General features: G+C 52.3%; 1 protein-coding gene across 1 annotated transcript; it reads right to left on the reverse strand.

Annotated features, from left to right (window-relative positions):
• Positions 1-22,217: 22,217 nt before the first annotated feature.
• On the reverse strand, positions 22,218-24,264 carry LOC129074388 (olfactory receptor 10V1-like). The gene is given in 7 exon segments (XM_054578193.1): positions 22,218-22,610; positions 22,613-22,996; positions 22,998-23,165; positions 23,167-23,542; positions 23,783-23,876; positions 23,960-24,026; positions 24,199-24,264. Coding segments are annotated over 7 exon segments (1,548 nt in total).
• Positions 24,265-25,127: the final 863 nt, after the last annotated feature.

Here is a 25,127-nt window from a genome sequence, read left to right on the forward strand (position 1 = left end):
CCTCTCCCACCCCCTCCCGGCCCCCGCCCGAGCCATATGTTGAAACCCTAATGTGGCTCTACTTGGAGAGAGAGACTTCTAGGAGGTAATTAAGGTTAAATCAAGTCGCCAGGGTTAGCCCCTGATCCCCTAGGACTGGCGTCCTAAAGGGAGACACAGGCACCAGGGTGCTCCCTCTTTCTCTCTCGATACACACAGAAGAAAGGCCACGTAATGGCACAGTGAGAAGGTAGCTGTGTGTAACTCGAGGAGGAGGACTCACCCAAAAGCAGCCCTGCTGGTACCTTGATCTTGGACTTGGAGTCTCCAGAACTGTGAGAAAATAAGTTTCTATTGCTTAAGCCAGCTTGTCTGTGGTACTTTGTCACGGCTGCCTGAGCTCGCAAATAGAGGCGTACCTCACAGAGATTGCAGGTATGGTTCCAGACCACCACAAATAAAGCGAATATTGCAATAAAGTGACTCACACACAACTTTTTGTTTTCCCAGTGCGTATAAAAGTTATGTTTACACTGTACCGTAGTTTATCAAGTGTGCACTAGCATTATGTCCAAAACAACAATGCACACACCTTAATTTAAAAATGCTTTATTGCTAAAAAATGCTAACCATCACCTGAGCCTCCGGTAAGTGATGATCATTTTGCTGGTGGAGGGTCTTGCTTTGATATCGGTGAAAATGCGGTATCTGAAAAGTTCAACACCATGAGGTATGCCTATACAGGGTGGGAAGTCAGGAACTGGACACCTTCATGCACAATTCTTTGGAGCTAAAACTGGCTCTGCCTTTTGTCGGAAGGAAATTTGGTAGTAGCTAGCAAACATTTTTAAAGGGGCTTAGTCTTTGACCCAACAATCCCCCCCTCTAAAAATCCATTGTACGAAATGCCTTACACAAACACAACTGTACCAGAATATGCATTTCAGCGTTATTTATGACACCCCCAAATTAGAAGGAACCTAAAGGCCTAGGTATGAGACTGGCTAAAATAACCAAGGTATTATATACGTCCTGTGAAATACTATACAGCCATTAAGGTAATTGGGGAGGGATAAGCTTCTCCTTCTGCACTGCGTGGTGCACTTCTGAGCCACGTTTGGGAGCACCGCCTGGAATGGGATGGTCCTTCTCCTCGTCCTTTCCTGCAGCCGCCCCGGAAGTCCCGCCCCTCCGTCTTTGAGGTCTTACCCTCAAAGGACACATGCCTCTCCTCTTCCACCACAACGTGGCTCGATCAGCAAGGAGCCAATCCCTTAGCAAGAAAATAGGCTCGTTTCTCCCTTGAAGTCAAGGAGGGCCAAGTTGTCACATTGTCAAGTTGTCAATGATAGGCTAAATAATACATAAAACTACGGTTCCTCAATTCAGTAGTAGTCAAGACTCTTCTATTGCACGTGGAAAAATGAGACAAAGCAATAAAAAATATCCACACTGGCTTGAGCCAAAGGGAGGATTTCTGGGTCTGTGTAACAGAAAGGCTAAGGGATAGTTCCTGGCTTCCGGCATGGCTGGATCCGAGATCTGGTTCTCTCAGAGTTGCCTCCCTTGCTCCAACTTTCCTTTTGTTCAGTGCCCGCCTGCACGCCTGCAACCCCAAAGGTGTGGAAGCCGGAGGTCAACAGAGTCCGGGACTCATGCTGCCTGTCACCACCCAGCCAAAAAGCAGAGACGGGCATTGGATTTTAAGTGCACGTTCAACAGTGTCAGATGCCGGAAATCTGAGAAGGTGGCGGGTAAACACCCTAACATCCGCCTCACCTCCCCACCCTACCCCGGGCCCCCGGCTTGTCAGGGGCAGGTTTATATAGGGGAAGCGTGGGAAGGGCGTGGGGAAAGGAGGCCACAGGGGGTGCTGGTGATGTGCAGTCTTTGGAATTTCAGTCCTCGTCGTGGTTTTCCTTACCGATTTCATTACTGATTTCTGGAACAGAACGGCCAGCGTCCTGAGAAGGCTCTCAAAGCCAGTCAAGCGGCAGTCACGCGTACCTCATCCAGGTGTTCCAGGGGTGCAGTCGATCAGTCCCCACGCTCCTGGGGACCGGGCATGTGGGTTCAGGGCTGGGTTAAAAGTCCCCCTGTCGTTTCCCTGGTCAACTGTTAACTGCAACGACATCTCAGCCAGAGCATAAGGTTAAACGTACACATTTGGTTAACTGGTTGCACGCTCTGCTAGGAATCACCTAAGGCTACAATGAAGGAAGGCGGGGAGAAAGGGGAAAAAAAAGAACACCTTACTTTCCATTCTACCGCTATCACTGTCACTGGTTGGATGGGGTCACCGCTGCTGGAAGGAAGCAGTGTCTGACTGGCCAGCGAAGGGTGAAGGGCACGTGGAGGAGGAAATAAGAATACCGGTGTCAAGCGAAGAAGAATGCGTGTCGGGTGACAAAACCAACAGATCCCTGCTACAGTGCTGCAGACATTTCGTCAAATTTAAAATCCATTTCCCATGTTTTAAAAGAACAGGACTAGGAAAGGTTATTCCTTAATCGAATAGAGCCAGACTGTTTCCAAGTAGCTTCACAGGATGGCAGAACGAAGCTCCAAAGGACGTTTGGGAAGACAAATATCGCCCGAGGCAAACTTTCCCAATGTCTGGCATCCCATGTAAAATTATCAGGGAGGCAAAGAAGCAGGAAAATTCAGTCCCATTGTGAGCAGTAAGGTATATTAGAGGGAGCGACCTCTTTCCGCCAGAACGCTTTAACTAATCGCCTCAACACTTTCTACGCGGATCCGAAATGACAGTAAGCCACAAAATTCCAACTCCGCTGTTTCCGGGTTATCTCCTCATGCAAATTAAGCGGCGGTTTGTTTTTTTTTGGGGGGGGGGGAATCACACCTACTGGTCTAAAGATGAGGGCACATTGGCAGACTAGAATTCTGGTGGGCGGGCGCCCTTTCTGGATAGCAACTGTGTGCTGCTAACTAACAGCCTTAAAACATAAATAGAAACAAACTTTAAAGTCAGTAATTGTACCTGTTGGAATCCATCTTGAGAACATAACCATTCAGGCAAAATCATCTAGAAGACTTCCACTGGTTCTGGAGAATCTAGGTGGCGGCAGAGTAGGGGGCAGCTCCGTTCATCTGCTGCCAGGCACACCCCGCATTGGAAGTCAGAACACAGAGCGGAGAGTGAGTGAAAGCGCGCCTGGAGGAGAGCGTGGGGAGTGCGCAGGGGGACGCGTGTACCGGCCGTGCGGGGCGTCCGGGGACCGATGACCCGGGCTTGCCAGGCGGACCGCCACCGCTGCCCAGCCCAGCACTGCTGGCTGCACAGAGTTGGGGCGGCTGTAGATCGGCTCCGGACCCGCGAGCTACCAGGGCGGCGAGAGGAGGCCTGCGAGGTGCGGGCTCAGAAACCGCACCGCGGAACGGGCAGGCCGGGAACAGGCAGGCCGGAGGCTGAAGACCGTCCGGAGGGAGCAGGCACAGCACGCTGTCACCTCCTGGTGCTACAGCAGAGCTGAGGGGATCCTCCCAGCGCCGTCCGGGAAGCATTCAGGGAGAAACTGTCCCTAAAACTGCCGGAGGCCCCATCAGGAGGGGGCCCGCCCGGACCCTGGGAGACTGTGTGGTTTTGGGGGAGAGGGAGCACGGGGAAGACAGGACCCGCAGGGACCCGCGCTACAGCATGGGGGCCATAGAGAAACTCTTTGCAAAGGGGGGCTGAGACGTACCTGAGGCTTGGCAGGGACCCGGGCGCGTAGGCCTATGCGCCCCCCGCGGGCGAGGGCCGCACGCAGCAGCTTTGCGAACCAAAATACGCAGAGGCAGAGAATCCCTGAAGGAGCGGGAGGACCCGACCCAACGCCGCTCGCAAGCCGAGGGCAGAGCAGAGTGCCCAGTTCGGCCGACCCGGAACCCCCGGTGAGAGCGGCAGGCTCCGGTCTGGAAGGCCGGAGCTGGGTGCCTGGGATTTGCTCCAGTCAGCCGGAGCCCTTCACCGTCGGGCGAACCCAACCCCCACCTGCGGGATTACAGGCTGCGCGGAGCGGCGAGGTCAGGCCCAGGAGCTTCCTGCTGCCCTGTACCTTCCCTCGGGGGAGAGAAGAAAAAGGCCCTTCGCCAGACACTAGGTGCTGCACGGCTGCTCCGCCCGATCTACTAAACCCAGCGGAGCAGAGAAAATAGAGGCAGGCGCAACAAGACGCTGTCCTCTCTCCTGCAAAGCTGTTTACCATTCATTGCATAGCCTTCAAGTGTGGGCATAATGTGGCACCAGGTTTTATAATATACTTTATTTCAGATCTCATATATTGCTCGTCCCTTCTCTCACTCCACACTACCTCCTGCCTCCTCCTTCGTATATTTGTTTTTCATTCTGGTTTTCTCTTGCTACGACTTGTTTCTATCCCACACTATTACTATCGCTCCCCGCTCCAGCCTCTCAAAACCATTTGTGATTGTCATCAGCCATCGCGCTCTCCTTCGCCAGGTCTTAAAATACCCTTAGTCTCTCTCCACCTTTATCCTCAATCTTTGCTCATAGGTAGTGGATGAGCTGGTTGTCTTGTCGTTACACTTCTTCAGTCTTATTTCCAGATAGTGACTATCCTTGTCCCTCAAGTCTCAGATTCCACTGTTCCCCTCTCCTTCTCCATTTTGCCTCCCTCCTGCCCCTCCCTTTTTTGTTTTCAATGTTAATTTTTGCCTGTCTTAGCCGGGTTTCCCACCACCCCACCCCGCCCCCGCCCACACTCTTAGCATTCCTTCTCCCTCTATCCTCTCAAAATAACGTCCCTTTCCTCTAGACATCTCTTAAGCGCTTCTGTCCTTCCTTGTGCCCTCTTATTCCCATTCCGCCTATATAAATCTTGGCTCATTGGTTGTTGATGTCTCTGTGGTGGAGGTATTTCTGCAATTAGGGCCACATATATAGAAAATATATATATATTTTATAATTATATATTCACAATATGCATACTTTATTTTATATAGACATATAATGTTGTCGTAGTGGTTGTCTTTTTTTCCCCTCTCACTACATATATACAAATGTATATATGTTTTTTTAAGTTTCAGTTTTGACCTAACACTACACGCTTCTCCTCTCCAACTCCATTCCGCCTTCCCTCCTAATCTCTTTAATCCTTTGTTAGTATTGACACATTGGCTGTGGATAGTGTACTTGTGGGTGGGGGATATCTTTGTGGGTGCGGGTCCGTCTCCTGGGCAGTTTGGTTTTTGTTCTGGCAGCACCTGAGCAACAGTATACAGGACGTGGAGGGCGGAGTGAGTGACTCTCAGCCAGCCAGCCACAGGGAAGAACCCGCCGAAGAACGCCCCGACGAGAACCAGAACCCAATTACAACCACGTGAAAGGCACAAAGGGCAGCGCAGGAGCATCAAGCGCAGGTGATTAAGGAGACTGCACCACTGAGTCCCACAGGTCTCCTGCCACAGGAGATCACACCACGGAGACAGGGAGTCAAAGCAGATCAAGCTAACAAGGAGAGAAAAAGAAAACAAGAAGAGCCACCTGGAATGGGGAGACAAAGAAACAACCTCCAACGGAAAGGAAGAGAGGAATCAATCGCCAGAAAGACTGCTAAATGAAATGGAGGCAACCAGACTGTCAGACACTGAGTTCAAAATACTGGCTGTAAGGACGCTCGGGTAGCTCAGTGAGAGCTTCAAACTTAGCCAGGGTAGCTTCGAGGAACTTACTGAGAACTGCACCACCATGAAAGAGGACGTAGACGCTATCAATAAGAGATAAGAGAGAAGAGGAAATGAAGAATACAGTGTCTGAAATGGAGAACACAGTAGAAGGAATCAAAAGCAGGTCAGATGAAGCAGAGGATCGAATCGGCGAGCTGGAGGCCGAGGTAGAAAAAACATTCCCAGACAGAGCGAAAGAATTAAAAAAAGACTCAAAGAAGAACGAAGAGGGGTTAAGGGAGCTCCAGGACAACGTGAAACGTAATAATATCCATATGGTAGGGATACCAGAAGGACAAGAAGAGGAGGCGCAGGGGAAAGAAAACCTGTTTGAACAAGTAATGAGGGAAAACTTCCCTAACTCGATGAGACAGATAGTCACGCAAGTCCAGGAAGCCAAGACACATCATAATTAAAATGGCAAAATTCAAAGACAAAGAGAGAATCTCAAAGGCAGCAAGGGAGAAACAGATCGTAACATACAAGGGAGCTCCGATAAGGCTAGCAGCTGATTTCTCAACAGAAACACTACAAGCCAGAAGGGACTGGCAAGAAATATTCCAAGTCATGGAAAGCAAAAGCCTGCAAACAAGACTACCCTACCCAGCAAGGCTCTCATTTAAAGTCAAAGGCGAAATAAGGAGTTTCCCCAGACGAAAGAAGGCTAAGAGAATACACTTCCACCAAACCTGCATTGCAAGACATGCTCAAGGGACTGCTTTACGAAGATGAAGAGAAAGCCTGAGAGAGAGAGACAGAGAGAGCGGAGGGAGGGAGGGAGGGAGGGAGGGAGGAGAGGAACACAGGTACGAAGCGGGGAAATGGCCATGAACAGATATCTATCAATAAAAACCTTAAAGGTAAATCGAGTAAATGCCCCAATCAAAAGACATAGGTAGCTGAATGGATAAGAAAACATGACCCGCATATAAGCTGCCCAGAAGAGACCCACCTCAGAACACAGGACCTACAAAAGACTGAAAGTGAAGGGCTGGGGAAAAATATTCCACAATGGAAAGTGAAAAAAAAAAGCTAGCATAGGAAAAGTTGTATCGGGCAAAATAGATTTCCAAACGAAGGCCGTAAAAAGTGACAGACAAGGTCAGTTCATAATACTGAAGGGAAGAATTCATCAAGAAGACAGAAACTTCCCAGCTGGCGTGGCTCAGTGGACTGGGTGCGGACCTGCAAACCGAGAGGTCACCGGTTCGATTCCCGGTCAGGGCACGTGCCTGGGTTGCGGACCAGGTCTCCAGTCGGGGGGCATGCGAGAGGCAACTGATTGATGTAGCTCTCGCATATCGATGTTTCTCTCCCTCTGCCTCCCTCCCGTCCCCTCGCTCTAAAAGGAAAGAAATAAAATCTTTAAACCATCAGTTAAAAAAAGAAGACATAAACATCGTAAACATATATGCACCCAACATAGGAGCACCCAAATATATGAAGAAAATCTTGGAGGACTTCCAAGAAAGATATCGACAGCGACACACTGATACTTGCGGGGTTTAACACCTCACTGTCAACAATGGACAGATCTTCCAAACAAAGAGCCAACAAACGATGTTGTGGCACTGCAGGACACCCTAGATCCAATGGACTTAACTGATATATACAGAACCTTTCACCCCAAAGAAGCAAAATGTGCAATCTTTGCAAATGCACATGCTACATTCTCTAACATGGACCACATGATAGGGCACAAAACGAGCCTCAGCGCATTCAAAATTGAAATCACATCAAGCATTTTCTTGGATCACAATGGCTTGAAACTAGAAACCAACCTAGAGCAGCAAAAAAAAAAAACAAAAAAAAACAAAAAAAAACCAAAAAAAGCAGCGAACACACTCAAATTCCTGAAGACTGAATAACATGTCACTAAATAATGAATGGGTTAAGAACGAGATCAAGGAAGAAATCAAAAAGATTCTGGAAACAAGTGAAAATGAACACACAATGACTGAAAACCTATGGGACACGGTGAAGGCAGTCCTGAGAGGGAAGTTCATCGCAGTACGGGCCTAGTTAAGACCGATAGAAAAATTTCAAGTAACGGCCCAACCCTACAACTACAAGAACCGGAGGAAGAACAACAAACAACGCCCGGGGCGAGTAGAAGGAAGGGAGTAATTAAGACCAGAGCGGAATTAAGTGACATACTGACTAAAAGAACAGCCCTCAGGGTCAATACATCCGGGCCCTGGTTCTTTGAAAAGATCAACAAAACCGAGAAGCCTTGCAGCTTCCTGTCAAGATGTAGGCAGACGTGGCTCACCGCTTCTCACAGCCCCATCAAAATTACAACTAAAGTATAGAAGAACCAACACTCAGGAACGTCAGGAAGCGAGTTGAATGGAAGCCTGACAACTACGGATTTGAAGAAACCACATCCGTCCAGACTGGCAGGAGGCGCGTGGACGTGGGACGGGCTGACCCCTCACCCACGTGGATGAAAATTTGGGAATGTATCTCGGGAGCGAGGAGTCCCAGACCCACACCAGGCCCTCCCACCCACGGTTCCTGTGCCAGGAAGGGAAGTCCCCACAACTTCTGGCTTCAAAAACCAGCGGGGATTGAGCCGGTGGAGGAGGCTGCTGGAGCCCTAAGCAATTCCTTCTGAAGGACCCACACAAGGACTCTCCGACTCAGACTCGCTCCCTCTGAGCTCCAGCACCGGGGTGGCAGCTTGAAGGCCACCAGGGGTATACGGGGAGACTGAAGTCTCTGGCATCGGGGCGAGCAGAGGCCATTGTCCCTTTGCTGAGCCCTCCCTGCCAACAGAGCCAGTTAGGCTGGTGCCATATCTGAGAACATCATCATGGCTAACGCTGTGTGACCCTGGCTTCACCTGGGAAACTCCGAGGCCAGCACAAGCAGCAGCCACCTCCGACTGCTTTACAGCTCAGGCGGGGTGACCCGGGCAAAACACAGGTGGGGGCTGACCGTGGCCTGCACCACCCGGGTAACCCCGGGGCCCAATCACCCAGTAGACAGCTGTAGTCCACATCGGAGCACCACCGCCCTGCCCCTGCACAGCTGTTCCTCCACGGAGGGCGGAGGTTGGTGGGCAGTGGTCACAGCCAGTCCGTGCAGCTGACTGGCCTGGGTAGATCCCTCCCGGGGACCTGCCCGCAGCAACCAAGGCCAAGGTTCAACTACAAGAGGAGGGTGTACTCAGCCCACACAAAGGGCGCACCTCGAGTACCCAGCCTGGGTGACAGGGGAGGCCGTGCCACTGGGCCCTGCGGGACACCTACTACGTTAGGCCACACTACCAAGACACGGGGTCAAAGCAGCTCTACCTAATACATAAAAACAAACACCGGGAGGCTGCCAAAACGAGAAGACAAAGAAACGTGGCCCAAATGAAAGAACAGATCAAAACTCCGGAAAGAAGCTAAGCAACACGGAGAGAAGCAACCTGTCAGACGCAGAGCTCACAACACTGTTTATAAGGATGCTCAAGGAACATAGTGAGGACCTCAGCAGCGCAAAAAAGACCCAGCCAGAAACAAAGGATACACTAATTGAAATAAAGAACAGTTTACAGGGAAACAACAGGAGAACGGATCAAGCCAACAATCAAATCAATGACGTGGAACACGAGGAAACAGAAAACCACCACGCCGAACATCAGGAAGAAAACGAATCCAGGCAAACGAGGCTAGTATAAACGGCCTCTGGGACAACTTTAAGAGGTCCACCATTCGCCTCATGGGAGTGCCAGAAGCAGGAGACAAAGAGCAAGAATTTGGAAATCTAAATACTGACTTTGTATCCAGGCGGGGAAGGACAAATACCATATGATCTCACCTATACGTGGAACCTAATCAACAGCAGAAACAAGGGGGCGAAATAGAGCCAGAGACACGGGAGTGAAGAACAAGCTGACACTGACCAGAGGGGACGGGGGAGGGGGGAGGGGAAGAAGAGGGGAAAGAAGGGGAAGGGGCAAGTCAAGGAACACGTATAACGGACCCACGGACAAAGACAACGTGGGGAGGACTGAATGTGGGAGCTGGGCGGTGGGTAGGGCAGGGGAGAGTAATGGTGGAAAAATGGGGACAACTGTAATTGAACGGCAATAAAATTTTTTTAAAAGAGAAACTGGACACCTATCTGGAAAAGTAGTGGAAGAACAGTTCCCGAATTTCGTGAGGGAAAGAGGCATGCCAGTCCAAGGGGCGCAGTCCCTATTATGATGGATGCAGAGAGGCCCACTCCAAGACACACCAGTATTAAAAGGCCAAAGGGTAAAGATGGAGACTTTTAGAAGCAAGAGAAAAGAAGTTAGTTACCGGAGGGCTGCCCGATGGGAGGGGGCGAGGCGAGGCGGCAAACGGGTGAAGAGGTGAGGGGGTCTGAGAGGTACAAATAGGTAGTTAGAGAATAGCCATAAGGACGTAAAGTACTGTATAGGAAATGGAGTGGCGAAGGAACGTATACGCATGACCCGTGGACATGGACAACGGTGGGGGCATTCCCTGAGGGAGTAGGGGGCGCCAGGTGGAGGAGGGCAAAGGGGGAAATTCGGACAACCGTAAGAGCATAATCAATAAAATATAATTAAAAACCAAAGTGCGCCATGTTCTGCCGTGTGTGATGCGCAAAGTGTTGCCACATTTTTACAGAAAAATAAGGATACGCATTATACGTGGGTAGTACCCGAAATACCTTGTATCTGTTCTTGTGTTTTGTAATTATTTGTTAGATGAAGGTTCTTGTACCCCAATGTGTTTAGCATGTGTTCAAAAGCACATGCTAAAATTCCTATATAATAAAAAAAAAAAAAATTGACAAGTGTTTAACCAGATTCGTCAAGGAAAAAAGAGAGAGGTCCCAAGTGAAGAGAATCAGAAATGAAAGAGGAGATATCACAACCGATACCACAGAAACACAAAGGAATGTAGGAAAGGACTACGAGCAACTATGCGCCAGGAAATTTGAAAACCTGGACGCAACGGATAAATTCTAGAAACATATAACCTTCCAAAACTGAATGAAGAAAAAGCAGAAAGCTTGAATAGGCCGATAAGAGCTAGGGAAATTGAAGCAGTAATGAAAAAACTCCCGGCACACAAAAGCCCTCGACCGGACGGCTTCACAGGAGGATTTCATAAAACATTTCGGGAAGAGCGGACCCCTATCCTGCTCAAACTATTCCAAGCAGTCCAAGTAGAGGGAAGACTGCCAAACTCTTTTTTTACGAGGCCAGCATCATGGTAAGCCCCAAACCAGATAAAGACACAACGAAGAAAGAAAACTACGGGCCCGTATCGCCGATGAACATAGATAACTAAAACCCTCAAGAAAATATTGGCAAACCGGACCCAGTACTACGTTAAAGAGATCATACACCATGATCAAGTCGGATTCATCCCAGGGATGCAAGGATGGTACAATATTCGCAAGGCAATAAACCTAGTACATCACATAAACAAAAATCACATGACCGTATCAATAGATGCGGAAAAAGCATTTGATAAAGTACAGCACCCATTTCTGATAAAAAAACACTCGGCAAAGTGGGAGTAGAAGGAGCCGACCTCAACAAAGTAAAGGCCATGTACGAGAAACCTAGTGCCAACGTCGTACTCGACGGGCAAATGTAAGAGCTTTCCCCCTCAGATGAAGAACAAGACAGGGGTGTCTGCTTTCGCCACTTCTATTCAGCATAGTATTGGAAGTTCTAGCCACAGCGATCAGACAAGAAAAAGAAATAAAAGGCATGCAAATTGGCCTTTTATTGGTTTCACCGTCATTGTGTACCCGATAGCGTACACAGGAAAGTCCTGTGGACTCCACCAAGAAACTACTCCATCTAATAAGTGAACTTGGCAGAAAGAGGGATACAAAGTCACTATTCAGGAATCAAAGGGATTTTTGCACACCAAGAATGAACTATCAGAAACAGAAGTTAGGGGGGGAAATCCCATTTACTAGAGCAACGGGAAAAATAAACTACCCAGGAATAAACTCAACCAAGGAGGTGAAAGACCGGTACTCAGAAGACGACAGATCACTGAAGAAAGAAATTAAGGGAGACACAAATTAATGGAAGCACGGGCCTTGTTCACGGACAGGAAGAATTAACATCATTAAAACATCCACACCACCCAAAGCAATCGACAGATTCGACGCAATCCCTATTAATATACCAATGACGTATTTCACAGATATACAAAGAATACTTCACAAATTTTAATGGAACAATAAATGGCCCCTTACAGTGTCACCAAGTTTGAGAAAGAACAACAAAGTAGGAGGGATCACAATACGTGATATCAAACTATTATCACAAGGCACTGTAATCAGAACAGTCCGGTGCTGGCATAAGAAGAGACACAAAGATCAATGGAACAGAGAGCCCCCACCAACCCCCAAAACCCAAGTCTCTGTAGCCAATTACTATTTGACAAAGTGTCAAGAGCATAAAGTGGACTGAAAAGAGCCTCTTCGATAAATCGTGTTGGCTACACGATCTGGACAGGTTCATGCAAATAAGTGAAACTAGACCACCAACTTACACCATATACCACAATATACTCAAAATAGATAAAAGACTTAATTATTAGTTGTGACACCATGAAAGTCCTGGAAGAGGACACAGACAGGAAAATTCCATGTAGCCCACGCAGCGGTATTTTCACCGATATGTCCCTTAGGGCAGGGGATGTAAAGGGAAGAATAAACAAATGGGACGACATCAAATTAAAAAGGCTGTGCACGGCTGAAGAAAACATCAGCAAAACTAAAAGGCAACCAACCGTATGGAAAAACAGATTTGCCAATGATACTTCGACAAGGGTCTGATCTCCAAAACATACAAAGAGCTCACACGACTCCACGCCAGGAAGACAAACGATCCAACCAAAAAATGGACAGAGGGCCTGAACACACACTTCCCCAGGGAGGACAGACAGAGGGCCCACAGGCTTAGGAAAGGATCCTCAACATCGCTAGCCCTCAGAGAGATGCAAATTGAAACCACAGTGGGATTATCACTTCACTCCGGTCAGAACGGCCATCACTAACAAGTCAACAAACAGCAAGCGCTGGCGAGGTTGTGGGGAAAAGGGAACCCTAGGACACTGTTGGTGGGAATGCAGACTGGGACAGCCACTGGGGAAAACAGTATGGCATTTCCTCAAAAAACTGAAAATGGTACTGCCTTTTGACCCAGCGATTCCACTGCTGGGATTACACCCTAAGAATCCCGAAACACCAATTCAAAACAACCCATGCACCCCTATGTACATAGCAGCGTTGCTTACAATAGCCAAGTGCTGGAAACCGCTTAAGTGCCCATCAGTAAATGACTGGATCAAAAAACTGGCACAGTTACACGATGGAAGACTACGCAGCAGAGAGAAAGGAGGAACTCTTTCCCCTCTGAGACAGCATGGGTGGAACTGTAGAGTATGATGCTAAGTGAGGGACGCCAGGCAGTGAAAGACAAGTACCACATGATCTCACCTCTAAGTGGAACCTAATCAACAAGACAAACAAACGAGAGAGAAGGATCCAGAGACATGGAAATAAGGAGCAAACTGACAGTGAGTGACCAGAGGGGAGGGGGGACGGGCATAATGGGGGAAAGAATGGTCAAGTCGAGGAACATGTACAAAGGACCAGTGGACAAGGATGATGGGGCGGGTATTGTCTTTGGGAGTGGGGGCTGGATGGGGCAGAGGAGAGTAATGGGGGGGAAAAATGGGGACAGCTATAACCGAACAACCATAAAAATAACAGAGAATTTCATCAAATCATTATAACAAAAAATGGAAACATTAAATGTTCAACAATTACATTATTGTACTGTTTAATGCATTCAATGACATGTACTTAAGGTTTTTTTTTTTAAAGGAAAAGCTCATATGTTAAATGAAAATACTTCAGAAGAGTTTAATCCTGACCTTGCAAACATTATACATCGTTATTGTTGTGCATTTAGAAGATAAGTGCAACTATAAAACTAAAACTGTGTTCCCAAATACTAACAGTTGTTAGTGCTAAAGGGCATGACACAATTCATTTTCACTTCCTTCTACTTCGTAAATGGTCTTCAATCGACTGAAACGACTGACTCCCACACCTCACCTCCACACCAGGGTCAAAGGCAGGGAAACGTGGGGGCCCTGTAACTGAACATAAGCGCAGACAAGAGTAGCACTTTCAGTTTTATTTTCAGCTGTAACAAACAGTTAAGAGGCCCATCCTCCCGTCATAGGGAAACAATAGAGTCGAGAGTGCCGAAGGGCCGGTGGAAGCAAACAATGAGGCCCCTACGAGAAAGGGACAACTTCTGTAGGAATCAATGCACCAGCAACAGATGCATTGCCTAGGCAGGGACCCGAGGTTAGTTTTAGTCCCTTTTTTCCGGACTAGGCATAAGGAAAAAAACGGGGCGCAAAATGTTCCGCACGGTCTGAACCAAGACGCAAAGCTGGAAGAGACAGGAGTTGACCGAAATCTGGAATTGGCCGGGGTCTTCAGCGGTCAATCGGCTAAAAGAGGGAAAATGAAAATCAACTTAAAGGTTATAGCTCTCTCTGCCGCCTCAGGTGATGAGAGGCTCAGTACACCGTGAGGACCTCCTCAACCCTGGCTTTTTGGGTGTCTCCAATTCACTCCCAACATGTCCCTCCTCCGACCGGCCTTTCCCCACTGCCACCCCACCACCCACCTTTGGCCCGCTTTAGAACTCACATCGTTAGAAGGTTTGCAGACACTATGAGCTGCCCAATCACCCCCGGGTGAGGTTGGACACGTGGGGCCAGGAACCAGCGGGCTATCTCTGCCTGCACGGCTGATGGGAAAGGCACCATGAGGGAGCTGGTGGAGATTCAGTTAAGGTACCATCGAATATCGACTTGGCCTGTTCCCCCTCAGGCCACGCCCCACCCCCCCACCCCCGCCCCATCCTAACTCCCTCACGTCTGCTCCCCTCCTTCCTGGTCCCTCAGGCCGTCTTCCCCCACCCCCATCTCAACTGGCCACCACTTCCCCCCACCCCCATCTCAACTGGCCACCGCCGGACCATCCACTTAGCCACCCGGGTCTCCCCTCTCCACTCTGTACCCCGGGGCTGGCCCCCTTTCCCAGTCCCACTGCTGGGCCGGGGTCCGTCCCCCTGGCAACCCGCCACTACTCGAATAGGATACAAGTGCAGCAGCCGTCGTCCTACCCTTCCGGGTGCAGACCCAGCATGCCCACCAGGCCCGGGCACGGCATCTCCGCCCGGCCCGGGACCGCCGAGTGCCCGCGCGACCGGCGGCACTCCGGTGCGAGAGGCCCCGGCCTGTGCCGCGCCTCCGCTACGGGGGCCCTCGCAGCTTCCAGGGCCACCTGAGCTGCCGGGGCCACCCGGACTGCCCTGGGCTTCGCCGCCTGCGGCCCCACCGCCTGCGCCTCGGTCTTCAGCCTCCATGGCTCCTCAGCCGCGAGCTCCGACTTCCGCTTTCCTAAGCGACACCTCAGATTCCCGCGCACGAAGCCCCGCCCCTTGGCGTGTGACCTCCCGCGAACGCCCCTCGGCGCCTGCGCAGGTGCTCCCTGTCGCAGCTTCCCGGAGACCCCGTCTTCGGAGGCCCCTGGTCCCGTGACTGTTTCCCGCCAAGGCTTCCAGGCCGCAAGCGTGCGCATGCGCGCGCGCGCCACAGCGGAGCCTCAAAGCCAGTGCCGGCGCCTCCCCTCCACCCCCAACCCCCGCGCCCCCCGCCCCCGCCAACCTGCCGTGGGACCAGGGAGCTGCGTGCCAGTCCCGTCTCATGGAGTGCTGGGGGTGCGTCAGGTGCCCGAGGGAGAGGGCACGCCTGTGTTCCTCGCTGGGATCCACACGTGGCCCGCCTCTGCGTGGGCTGGGCAGGGCCGGGCCGGGCCGGGCCTGGGGCTGATTCCCAGCAGGAGTCACTCCTGGGCCCTGCCGGCCCTGGGGTACCCCCCAGCCCAGTGCCTGGGGGAGCCAGGATGGATGAGCCTTGCTCATTCGGGGCAGGGCGGGGCGGGGCGGAGGCTGCCAGCCTCACCGCGTCCAGCCTGGGCCTCCCGGGGATGAGGCACGCACACCGCACACCGCCACGGCTCCAGACCTCAGGCTTGGGCTGCCCAGCCCAGGGGCTGCAGGAGGGGAAGGACCAGCCCTGGGTCAGCTCCCAGTTGCATTGCCCTCTGCTGGCTCAGCCCGCATGAGCTGCCCCGTCCCTAGCTGCAGAGACTTGCTGCTGGGGGGCCGTGGGTGGGGAGAAGGCTGGAGGTGCGGGAGGCGCGGCGGGCCCTCTAACATGAGGCAGCTGTGTGTCTGCTGGCCTCCTGGGCGCCAGCTCACTTCAGTGTCTGGGCGGCGGTGAGGTCAGCTGAAAAGGCACAGTGGGAGGCGGGCAGGGCTAGGGGCGACTGTGGGGTTGTGAGGCAGCATTGCCGACAGAGGTTTATCTGTACCTACGCTGTTCCTCTGCCCCCCCCGTGTCACGGGGTGAGTTGGGGAGGTGCCGTGTCCCAGGGATATGGGGCTGCTCACCTGGCTGGGCACAAGTGCAGGGATCTGAGGTGGGCACCAGCCAGGGATTGGTTCGGGGCTTGGCTCCCGCCTGTGCCCTTAGGGCTGATGCACTTTCCACGTCTCCAGTCTTCCATGCAGCGGCTGTACTTAACCCGCTCTGTCACCTCCATCCCGAGACAGCTGAGTGGATCTTCGGAAGACTTCCCCCGCACCCTGACCCCAGGTGGGGGTTGGGGCGGGTGTTGAGGCTGGAGGCGGACAGCCGGGGCATTCCTACTCTGCTAAAAGCCCCTGCAAACATAGCAACAGAAAGGCCGTTTTTGGAAAGCTGGCTCCTACCCCACCTCTGCTTGCCTTGGAGGTTGAGGGGGGTGGGGCTGTTGGTACAGGGGAGGCCTCCCCACCTCCAGCCCCTTCCTTGGGCAAGTATTTGTTCTGGGGGTCTCTGGGCCCCGCGCCCTGTCAGGGCCTGGCAATAACACAACGGGTAGGAAAGCAGCGGAAAGCCTTCTCTCCAGGGGGGGTGACGTGCTTGGGGAGAAAGGGTAACAGTATGCTAAAGTGGAACACACCAAGCAGGGCAGGTGGGTGAAGGGATTCTAGGGAAGAGCCAGGATATAGCTGTTAGCAACGTAGCTGGGTCCAAAGCACAGATTTCAGGGCGGACTGGATGTGGAGGATGAAGAAGTGTGGTGGAAAGGGGGACCTCCACGTTTTGGCCAAACTGGGTCATACTGACTTGGGGCCATGGAGGGGAAAACCAGCCTGGGCCGGTGACCAGAGAAAGGCTCTGCTTTGACCTGCTAATGAGCCCCTTCCTGTGCTTTCCGCGTATGTCCGGAATCTCTTCCCGCTCACCGTCATCCGCGGGCTGCCTTTTCCTGCCGAGACCCTGGGCCCCTGCACCCGCTCATGCCCTGTGACTTCACGCTCCTGGGGTGGACACCTCTGTACCCTGTGCCCGTGCTCCCGTCCAGCTCCCTGCGCATCCTCCTTCTCCCGCCTCCACACAGCCTGTGCACAGGGTGGGCCCGAGAGTGCAGTGGAGTTGGCACCCCGTGGACACAGCTCTCTGCCCGTACGGCCAGGAGGCACGGGATAAATCCTCTGCAGGGACAATTCTGAGGTGCAAGTGACTGTTTAGTGAATGAAATAGGAGTGGACGAATGAGCGCGGACACACTAAGCTCCTGTTATATTTCTCACAGCAACGGGGGTGGGGGGGATGTGCAGGAATACATTCACATATACGCTGCTTTTCGCGTACTACGTGAATTGCTTATAATGTGTGTAAGTAGTATACACACAATAAAACCAAAGTGAATATACTAGGAGAAAATGCAGATGAATTCTGATCTCTTGGACAGGGAAAGGCTTTTCTAAGCCCACTGTCCATGGGATAATAACGACCACTGGCGTGGACGGAGCGATTACCGTGTTTCATTTCAGTCACTGTTCTAAATGGTAAACACAAATGAGCTCATTTCATCCTGAAATTCACCAACATTTTCGTTGTGGTTATCTTTCATAGGGAGACACGATTGGTATTCCTTTTCCTTTCCATATTTGCCCGTATAGTTTTTCTATTTTCGACAACGTGCACGGATTGCCTTTGTGAACAGGAAAAAAAAAAAAAAACCCAACAAAAAACTAAGAAAGCTCTTCAGCAATTGTTGTTCAGAAAAACCTCTCATTAGTTCCCGAGTAAACTACTTTGCCAAAGTTTAAATTATCCCGCCCTATTCATCGGAGGCCGATCTTACCCCTGAATGTGCTTCTAATTGGCACCTTTCCTTGGTGCAGTTAGGATTGGGATGAAGTCCCCGAAGTCACCGAGCCTGGGGACCCAGGCTAACGACTGTGGGGCCAGCGCGGCACAACCCTGCCTGTCTTCGTGACTTTGAGCTGCCTCCCAAAAGCAATCCTGTCTAAATTGCATATGTAATGCTCGTCCTCCATGGAAAGGTATTCCTCTAGAGGGCTACTGATGGTGTGCTTTCATCAGCATGTCACCAATATTACACAAGAAAATGTTTTGCTCTTCTAATCCGTCCAAGTATTCAAGTATGCATACACAGGCATGCGTGAACACACATGCGCGCGTGCGCACACGCACACACACACACACACACACAATGCATGCACACACAGGTAGATACTCCGGAGGCGCTCAGCACATCAGACTCTCATCTCCACAGCACCAGTTCTGGTCTAGACACTTCTGAGGGCATAGCGGGTGAGGCCTTCGCATGTCTGAATCAAAGACGGCTTCTGCGGAACGAAGTAAACATGTTTAAGAACACGTGAGGCACAATACGTAACGACCTAGGCTAAGAGGTGACAGGGCCAGGGTGCATGAATTCAAGGAAGGTGATGGTTAAATCAATAAGGATATTTTTAGCAGTTGCACGGTGCTCAACATCATTCCTGAATTCCTGAGCTTCAGATCAGTCTAGGCACCCGAACGTGGGTGTCCTGTGGGCGCATGGAACCCAACTAGCCCTGAAATGACCTCATGTTTTCCCCGCCGCCGCCCCCCCCCCCCCCCCCAAACGCTTCCTTCTCTTTCACTTGCTGTCTTGGTGGCAGGTATTTCCACAGCCTCCCACTCTCTCATCTCACCTCCCATCTAGTCAATCCCCCTAAATGTATCCCAGCCACCCTCCCTAGTCCACCTAAGGCCAGGCTGGCATCCTGTCTTAACTCAGAGATTCGTAAACAATAATATAAACGGAGCCACTTTAAAACGGAGCCGGAGCAGCCCTGCCAGAGGAGCGGCCTTGCAGGTCCTACTTCTCAAGCCTTTGCAATGTTGAAACAGGGCAAAAGAACCTTTGGACGGGGCCGAGGGCAACCCTGTGCTTCAAAGGGCTGTTTGCAGACATTTCAAGAAGGCAGATATTATGACTACTGGACTGAAAATGAAAACCATTGTTTAGCACAAATCATCACTGTGTCATGTTATCTGCACCAATACGCATGTCTTCCTTGGCTCTCCGCGGTGTAGCTCAGTTGGCTGGGCGTCGTCCGGCAAAGCGATAGGTCACCGGTTCGCTTCCCGGTCAGGGCGCGTGCCTGGGTTGTGAGCCGGGTCCCCGGTCGGGGCACCCGTGCGAGAAGCAACCGATCCTGACTCTCACACATGGATGTTTCTCTCCCTCTCTTTCTCCCTCCCCTGCCCTCTCTCTAAAAATTAGTAAGCAAAATCTTTAAAAACATGCCTTCCTTCTGTGGATGTAATTGCTCCCCTTCTCTCTCAGTAATACCCGTTGCCTTTGTCTCTTATCGGAACAGTTTTTGGGCTTCTGTCTGCATTTATAAATCCCTAATAGCTAAACGTATTGATCTCAAATAAATGCTTATTTGTCTCTCACTTTGGAAGGCCTCCTTGTTCGTAGGCTAACAGGTTCGTGGGCCCCTTCCCTCTGGGAAACGCCCCTAATGCTGGCGGAGGGGCGGGGGTGGGTAGTGTATTATCTCCACTTCACTTCTGACCTCCTCACCCCTTAGCCTCACAGAGGCCCTGGGCATAGGGCTGGACCCATGCCGTGTCATGCTCCACCTGCCGGAGCCCTACCACACTGCCTGGGAGTGACGGGACTTCCTGTCTTTGCCCAGCCCCGCACTCCCGCAGCCAAGGCTCTGCGTGCATCTGTACATGGGCGTATGGGGCCTGTCAGGGACATTCCCACTAGATTTGCCTTAAGCGGGAATTGGACCAAGGCGGTAATCAAAACGGGGCGATGAACTAAATGGCATTTGAGCTGTGCCTTTAAAGGAAGAGTGAAGATTAGATAACTGGCAAAAAAAAAAAAAAAAAAGTGGGAGAGGGCATTGCTAGGAAGGGGTCTGCTTGGGTGAAGAAGACCCCAGTACCTTTGCCTTTCAAAACTCTTCATTACGGAAATTACACATCCACACACAGGAAGAGAGGATAGTATTTAAAACGCACACCTACCCTTCACCCAGCTTCAACATGTGTTAACCTGTCACTAGTTCACCTTGAAGGAAAGGAAGTATTTCGGGGTGAGAGTAGGGGCAGTTACTATTTCTCGAAGCCATAGAAGAAGAAGCACCCACTTAAGCCTGTCCAAAGAGAAGGGTGCCCATGCACCCCTTTAGGAGGGCGTCACATGGCCCCGAATCACAGAGCCCGCGTTGCGCTGGAGTGGGTAATGTGGGCAACACACAGCTACTGCTCTGGTCGCCGTCTGTCTCGCTCTCACTCCCGTTCCCTCTGTCCGTAGCTGTAGCCGTATGGCTTCCATTTAGCGATCGCCACACCCTTCCAGACACCGGAACCTATCCCAGCTCTAAGGGCACCGAAGGACATGCAACCTGAGGGGAGAGAGCAACGTGGAAGGACCCAGTACTCCATCAAACTGGCTGGTCCTTGCTGCCATTGATTCGGCATCCTGCATGCCAGGGGCTGGGCCAGGCATCACTTTGCGTGCTCTGTCCACGCAATCCTCGCCACAGTCCCACAAGGTGTGCGATAGTATCGCCCCATTTGATAGCAGCATGAGCCTCTCTTGGGGCGTAGCATCCATGGAGCACTGGATTGTCCCCAGGAATTTGCTGGTGCGTAAGCTTTTGGGCAGAGCTCCTTAGAGGGCTCTCCTGTTTTCACCATCTCTCAGGGACTTGCTGGGGCCTTGGCGCTGACCAAAAGGCAAGTAGGGCTGGGCACTAGAAGAAATGACCCACATGGTTGCCATTCTTCAAGCTCTGCCACTCCCTCTGAGGAGTGCCCCCTCCGGTGGCTCTGAGGGCTTCTTTGCCGTAGAAGGCGGGGTCATCGCCTAGGCGTGATGAGGTAGGTAGGAGGAGCTGCCGATCGAGGGGAGCAGGCAAGGCTGGAAACAGCTGATGCTCACAGAGTTCTTCTGCGTGTCAGTTCGGAGTCCTGTTTTGGGCGTAAGCTATAAGGAAGTGTGCCGTTGACTGAAAGTGAAGTCCAGGGGGCGATGGTCATCATGCCGGTTTAGTTGTCCAATGAAGGGTCATCGAGGACCCAGCCCCCTCTTTTAACAGAATGTGGGTGCTCCTAGGTTTGGTGACAAATCACTTCTTCCTATGAAGGGCTCATAACAACTGCGTGTTTTGTTTTGGTTTTTTAAAGTTCTCTTGGTGCCTCATCCCCCAGGCTAATTTGTGAGCTCCTCGAGGCAGGGACCGTGTCTTGGGCTTTTCTGTATCCCCAGAGCTATGCCCAGTGCCTGGCACACACGAGGTGCTCGATCATTCATTCATTTATTCATTCAGTAATTATTACTTGCTGAGTGCCCTGACGGAGGGAATCTCAGGGATCCGTGGCACGTAGCCCAGCCTGCGGGGTGGAAGTGGGGTCAGCAAATAGTTTCTCGAGATCAGTACGTCTGACCTGGGTCCTTGGATCGCAGAGGCCTCAGCTCAGCAGGGCATTGAAGGCTTTCATTCCATTAGCAAGTAGGGTCCGAAGATGTGCCAAGCCCACGGGGGCTCACAGTCCACCTACTGCTTATTGAATACCCGTCCTGTGCCAGGCCCTCTGCTAACAGAGATTAATCATAGTTCTTGCCTTCAAGGGGCCTCCAGGCCAGCCCGGAGGCGGCCGAATCGTTTCAGTACTGGGTGATGAGCAAGCACGTGGGGCCACAGCGGAGAGGCGCCTCGCCAAGCCACGCCCGGCAGGTCAGGCTGCAGGAGGGGTAGGCTGCACGGGCTGCCAGGAGCCAGTGGCCCTTGAGCCGGTGGAAGGAGGAGGAGTCCCCCGGCCCAGAGGCTGGGCTGGGGCAGGGAGTGAAACGTCTTAGCGAGGGTGGCGAGCGGGATGGGGGTGGAACCGGTCCCAGGCCCCCGGCGCTGCTGCTTTGGCTGCTGCTGCTCTCGTTTGCATTGCTGCATCTCTCCTGATCTCGAGGTCGTGTTCTGGTGGTGCAGGATTCAGTGTCTGGGCTGGCTCTGCCTTTCCACTTCTTCCCTTTACCCAGGTCGGACTTGGGAGCTCCTTGTTTTTCTGTCCTCGCTAACTCTTTGGCCGGAGAAGTGGCTGCCTAAATGTTTTGTTTGGGTCATCTCATGACCTTCGTCCTGTCCGTGTTCATGTCTCTGACAGTGTTCCAGATGATGAACGTAATTGTCCATGAAGGGACAGCAAAACAGCCCCGAACTGCCGCCTTTCGGAGAGCCTTAGGATTCGTTCCATCTGTGTGACCACGGAAAAGGCGGTGGTAAGGTTCAGGCGCACGCACAAGCAGGGAGCAGCCCTCAGAGGGAGGAGGGGAGCCGCGGGGTGTGCCGTGGACATGACCGACTGGGTTCTCGTAACCTCGTAGGCAGGTTAGTCCCGGCGGACTCCACTTTGCCCCTCGCCTGGCACGAGGCTGCCGCCTCATCTGGTTGTGGCTCTCCAGGAGCCTCCTGAGGCCACCCTTGACTTCCTTGTTCCTGAGGCTATATGTAGATCATGGGGGTAGAGCATGGGAGTTACATTGGTGTGGATTCAGGACACGGCTTTGTCCTGTTCCGGGGTGTAGCATGACTTGGGGCGAATGTAGACGAATATTGCGCAGCCACAGCGCGGAAGAGAGACCAGCAGGTGCCCCGCACAGGTGGAGAAGGCTTTGCTCCTGCCCTCAGCCGAGTGGATTCTGAGCATGGCAGCGACAATGGCTCCACAGGAGAGCAGTATCAGCAAGGAGGGAATCACCCGGGTGAGCGTGCAGAGCAGGAAGACTGCAACCTCACTGGCTTGCGTGCCTGAGCAGGCCAGGAATGGCACGGCAGGGATGTCACAGAAGAAATGCTTGATCTCACGGGGCCGACAGAAGGGCAAGAGGGGCATTACTGCGTGCGCTAAGGGCGAGTGAGAGCGCAAAGCCACTGACGCGTGCCACAGCCCGCATCTGCCGAGCGAGGGCCCTGGCGATGGTGAGTGTGTAGCGCAGAGGGTTGCAGATGGCTACAAAGCGGTCACAGGCCGTCACCGCTAGGAGGAGACACTCCGCTCCTCCCAGAGCAGATGAAGGGGTGCCTTTGCAAGGCACAGCCCCGGATGGGCATCCGCTGGCTGCTGGACAGGAAACTGGCCCGCATGCTGGGGACAGCGACCGAGATGCAGCAAATTTCCACGGCGGACTGATTGCGAAGAAAGAAGCACATGGGGGTCTGGGGGCAGCAGTCAGCGAGGGTGATGGGCGCAATGGTTGTGTGCCCTGCTAGGGTGACGAGATGCGTGATTAAAAGGGGCCCGGGAAAGAAGATTTGCAGTTCGGCCAGATCCCCAAGGCCCAGGACAACGAACCCGGAGCTTAAGGTGGGGTTTTTCTGCGGTGGGGCCGTGCTATATTCCCTGCCGTAGAACTCCCGGGCCGGAAATGGCAGTTTGCTAGCAACTCTGCAGGGTGTGGGAGACCCTGGAGCCCTTCTCACAGGTGGGACTGTAGGCAGCTCTCCAGGACCTCCAACCCACTTTGCCGGGCCTGGCCCTGGTCCACGTTCTGCGAGCTTCTTGAATTCTGCCCTCTGCTCGCTGGGAATAAAGAGCTGCCCATTGTGATGCCACTGTAGTTCAGCCGGTGAGTTATTACAAAACACGAACCGAGATAAGTAAAGCCCGCACACAAAGTTGTCTTACGTGCCGAAGAGTTGTCTGCGGGAGGCGGTGGGCGTGGGGTGGGAGGCACTGAGGTTGATGTTACTAAACCCGTTGAAATAGAGGGGGGCTGGCCCTACAGGGTCATTGACCTTACAGGGAATCCCTGTAGGATAGAAGGCCTGGCATGTTGATATTAAACACGTTTTGACTTTGTACATTGGCTCTGCTGTCCCTCCTTTCCCGCCACCACCCCCAAATCCCCAGGGTTCCTGCAGCCGAAGGGCTGTGAACACAATGCCCAGAGAGGAAGAAGTGTAACCGGCAATGGCTGCTGCCTGTCCTGTTCCAACGCTCCTCAGTTGCAGGGAGGCCCCGGCTGCCCTGACACCTAAGCTGAGTCAGTCCCTCCCTTAGGGATCAACAGCACTCCTGGCTTCCCGACCCGTATTACTTACTACCGAGTCCTGTAATTCTTTGATTATGTCTCTGTCTACCTCCAACGCCCGTGAGCTGAGCTCCATGATGGCGAGAGTGGTGTCTTGTTCAGGCTCTCAAGTAGTGGCTGCCACACATCAGAAGCATCAGTGAATGTTTGTTGAATAAACTGCCTGTCGCTTTCTTCTGCGTCCTCTACGGTTAGGACAGCATCAGGCACGGAGTAGGTGCCTAACGCATACGCTCCAATAAATGATTGCGTGAAAGCAGAGGATCATTGACGTGTTGGGGATGGCTGAGGTCATGATCGTCCAGGGAGGGCGTAGAGTGTGAAGGGCGCAGGGCAGGCCAGGTCACGGGGTAGGAGCCAACAGGACGGAGCTGAGAGTCGGGGTGGAAATGAGAACTCTCGGGGCAACGGGGCGTTGAGTGCCTGGCAGGACAGTGGCTTTGGCTGCTCTGCGTCCGGGCCGTGGGAGCAAGGGGATGAGGCCAGGCAGCTTCCTGGGCTAGAGGGGCACACGTTTGCTTCGTTCTCCCCTTGGCCGGACCCAAGTTACAAGTAGGGAGCCCTTGTGTTTAGCCTTCGGTTTCTTCCCGCGCATCCCTCCCTCACAGCAGAAGAGAGGAGAAGGTTTCTGGAGATTCTAGAGAGCTAACACATCCAGAGTTAATAGGAGGTAAGGGTCCCGTGGAAGTGGAGTTGTCACCTAAAGGACAGGCACTCGCTTAGGGGCATACAGTTTCTCCCAGGGCCGCTGAGCCTCAAAGAGGGCTCAGTGAAACCTGCAAATCCATGCTGACGATAGGCCTAGACGATCGTGGTGATTCCAATTTTGCAGTCACTTGCATGATACACTGAGTACTGTTTTGGTTTCTATTGGCCTAATGGGCAGCTGGAGCCTTTGAGCTGGACGGGCCCCTAGAGGGCAACTTGCCCACTCCTCCC

Source organism: Pteronotus mesoamericanus, unplaced genomic scaffold (genome assembly GCF_021234165.1).
Source record: "Pteronotus mesoamericanus isolate MK-2021 breed Mesoamerican mustached bat unplaced genomic scaffold, CSHL_Meso_final contig_495, whole genome shotgun sequence".
Lineage (NCBI taxonomy): Eukaryota > Metazoa > Chordata > Mammalia > Chiroptera > Mormoopidae > Pteronotus > Pteronotus mesoamericanus.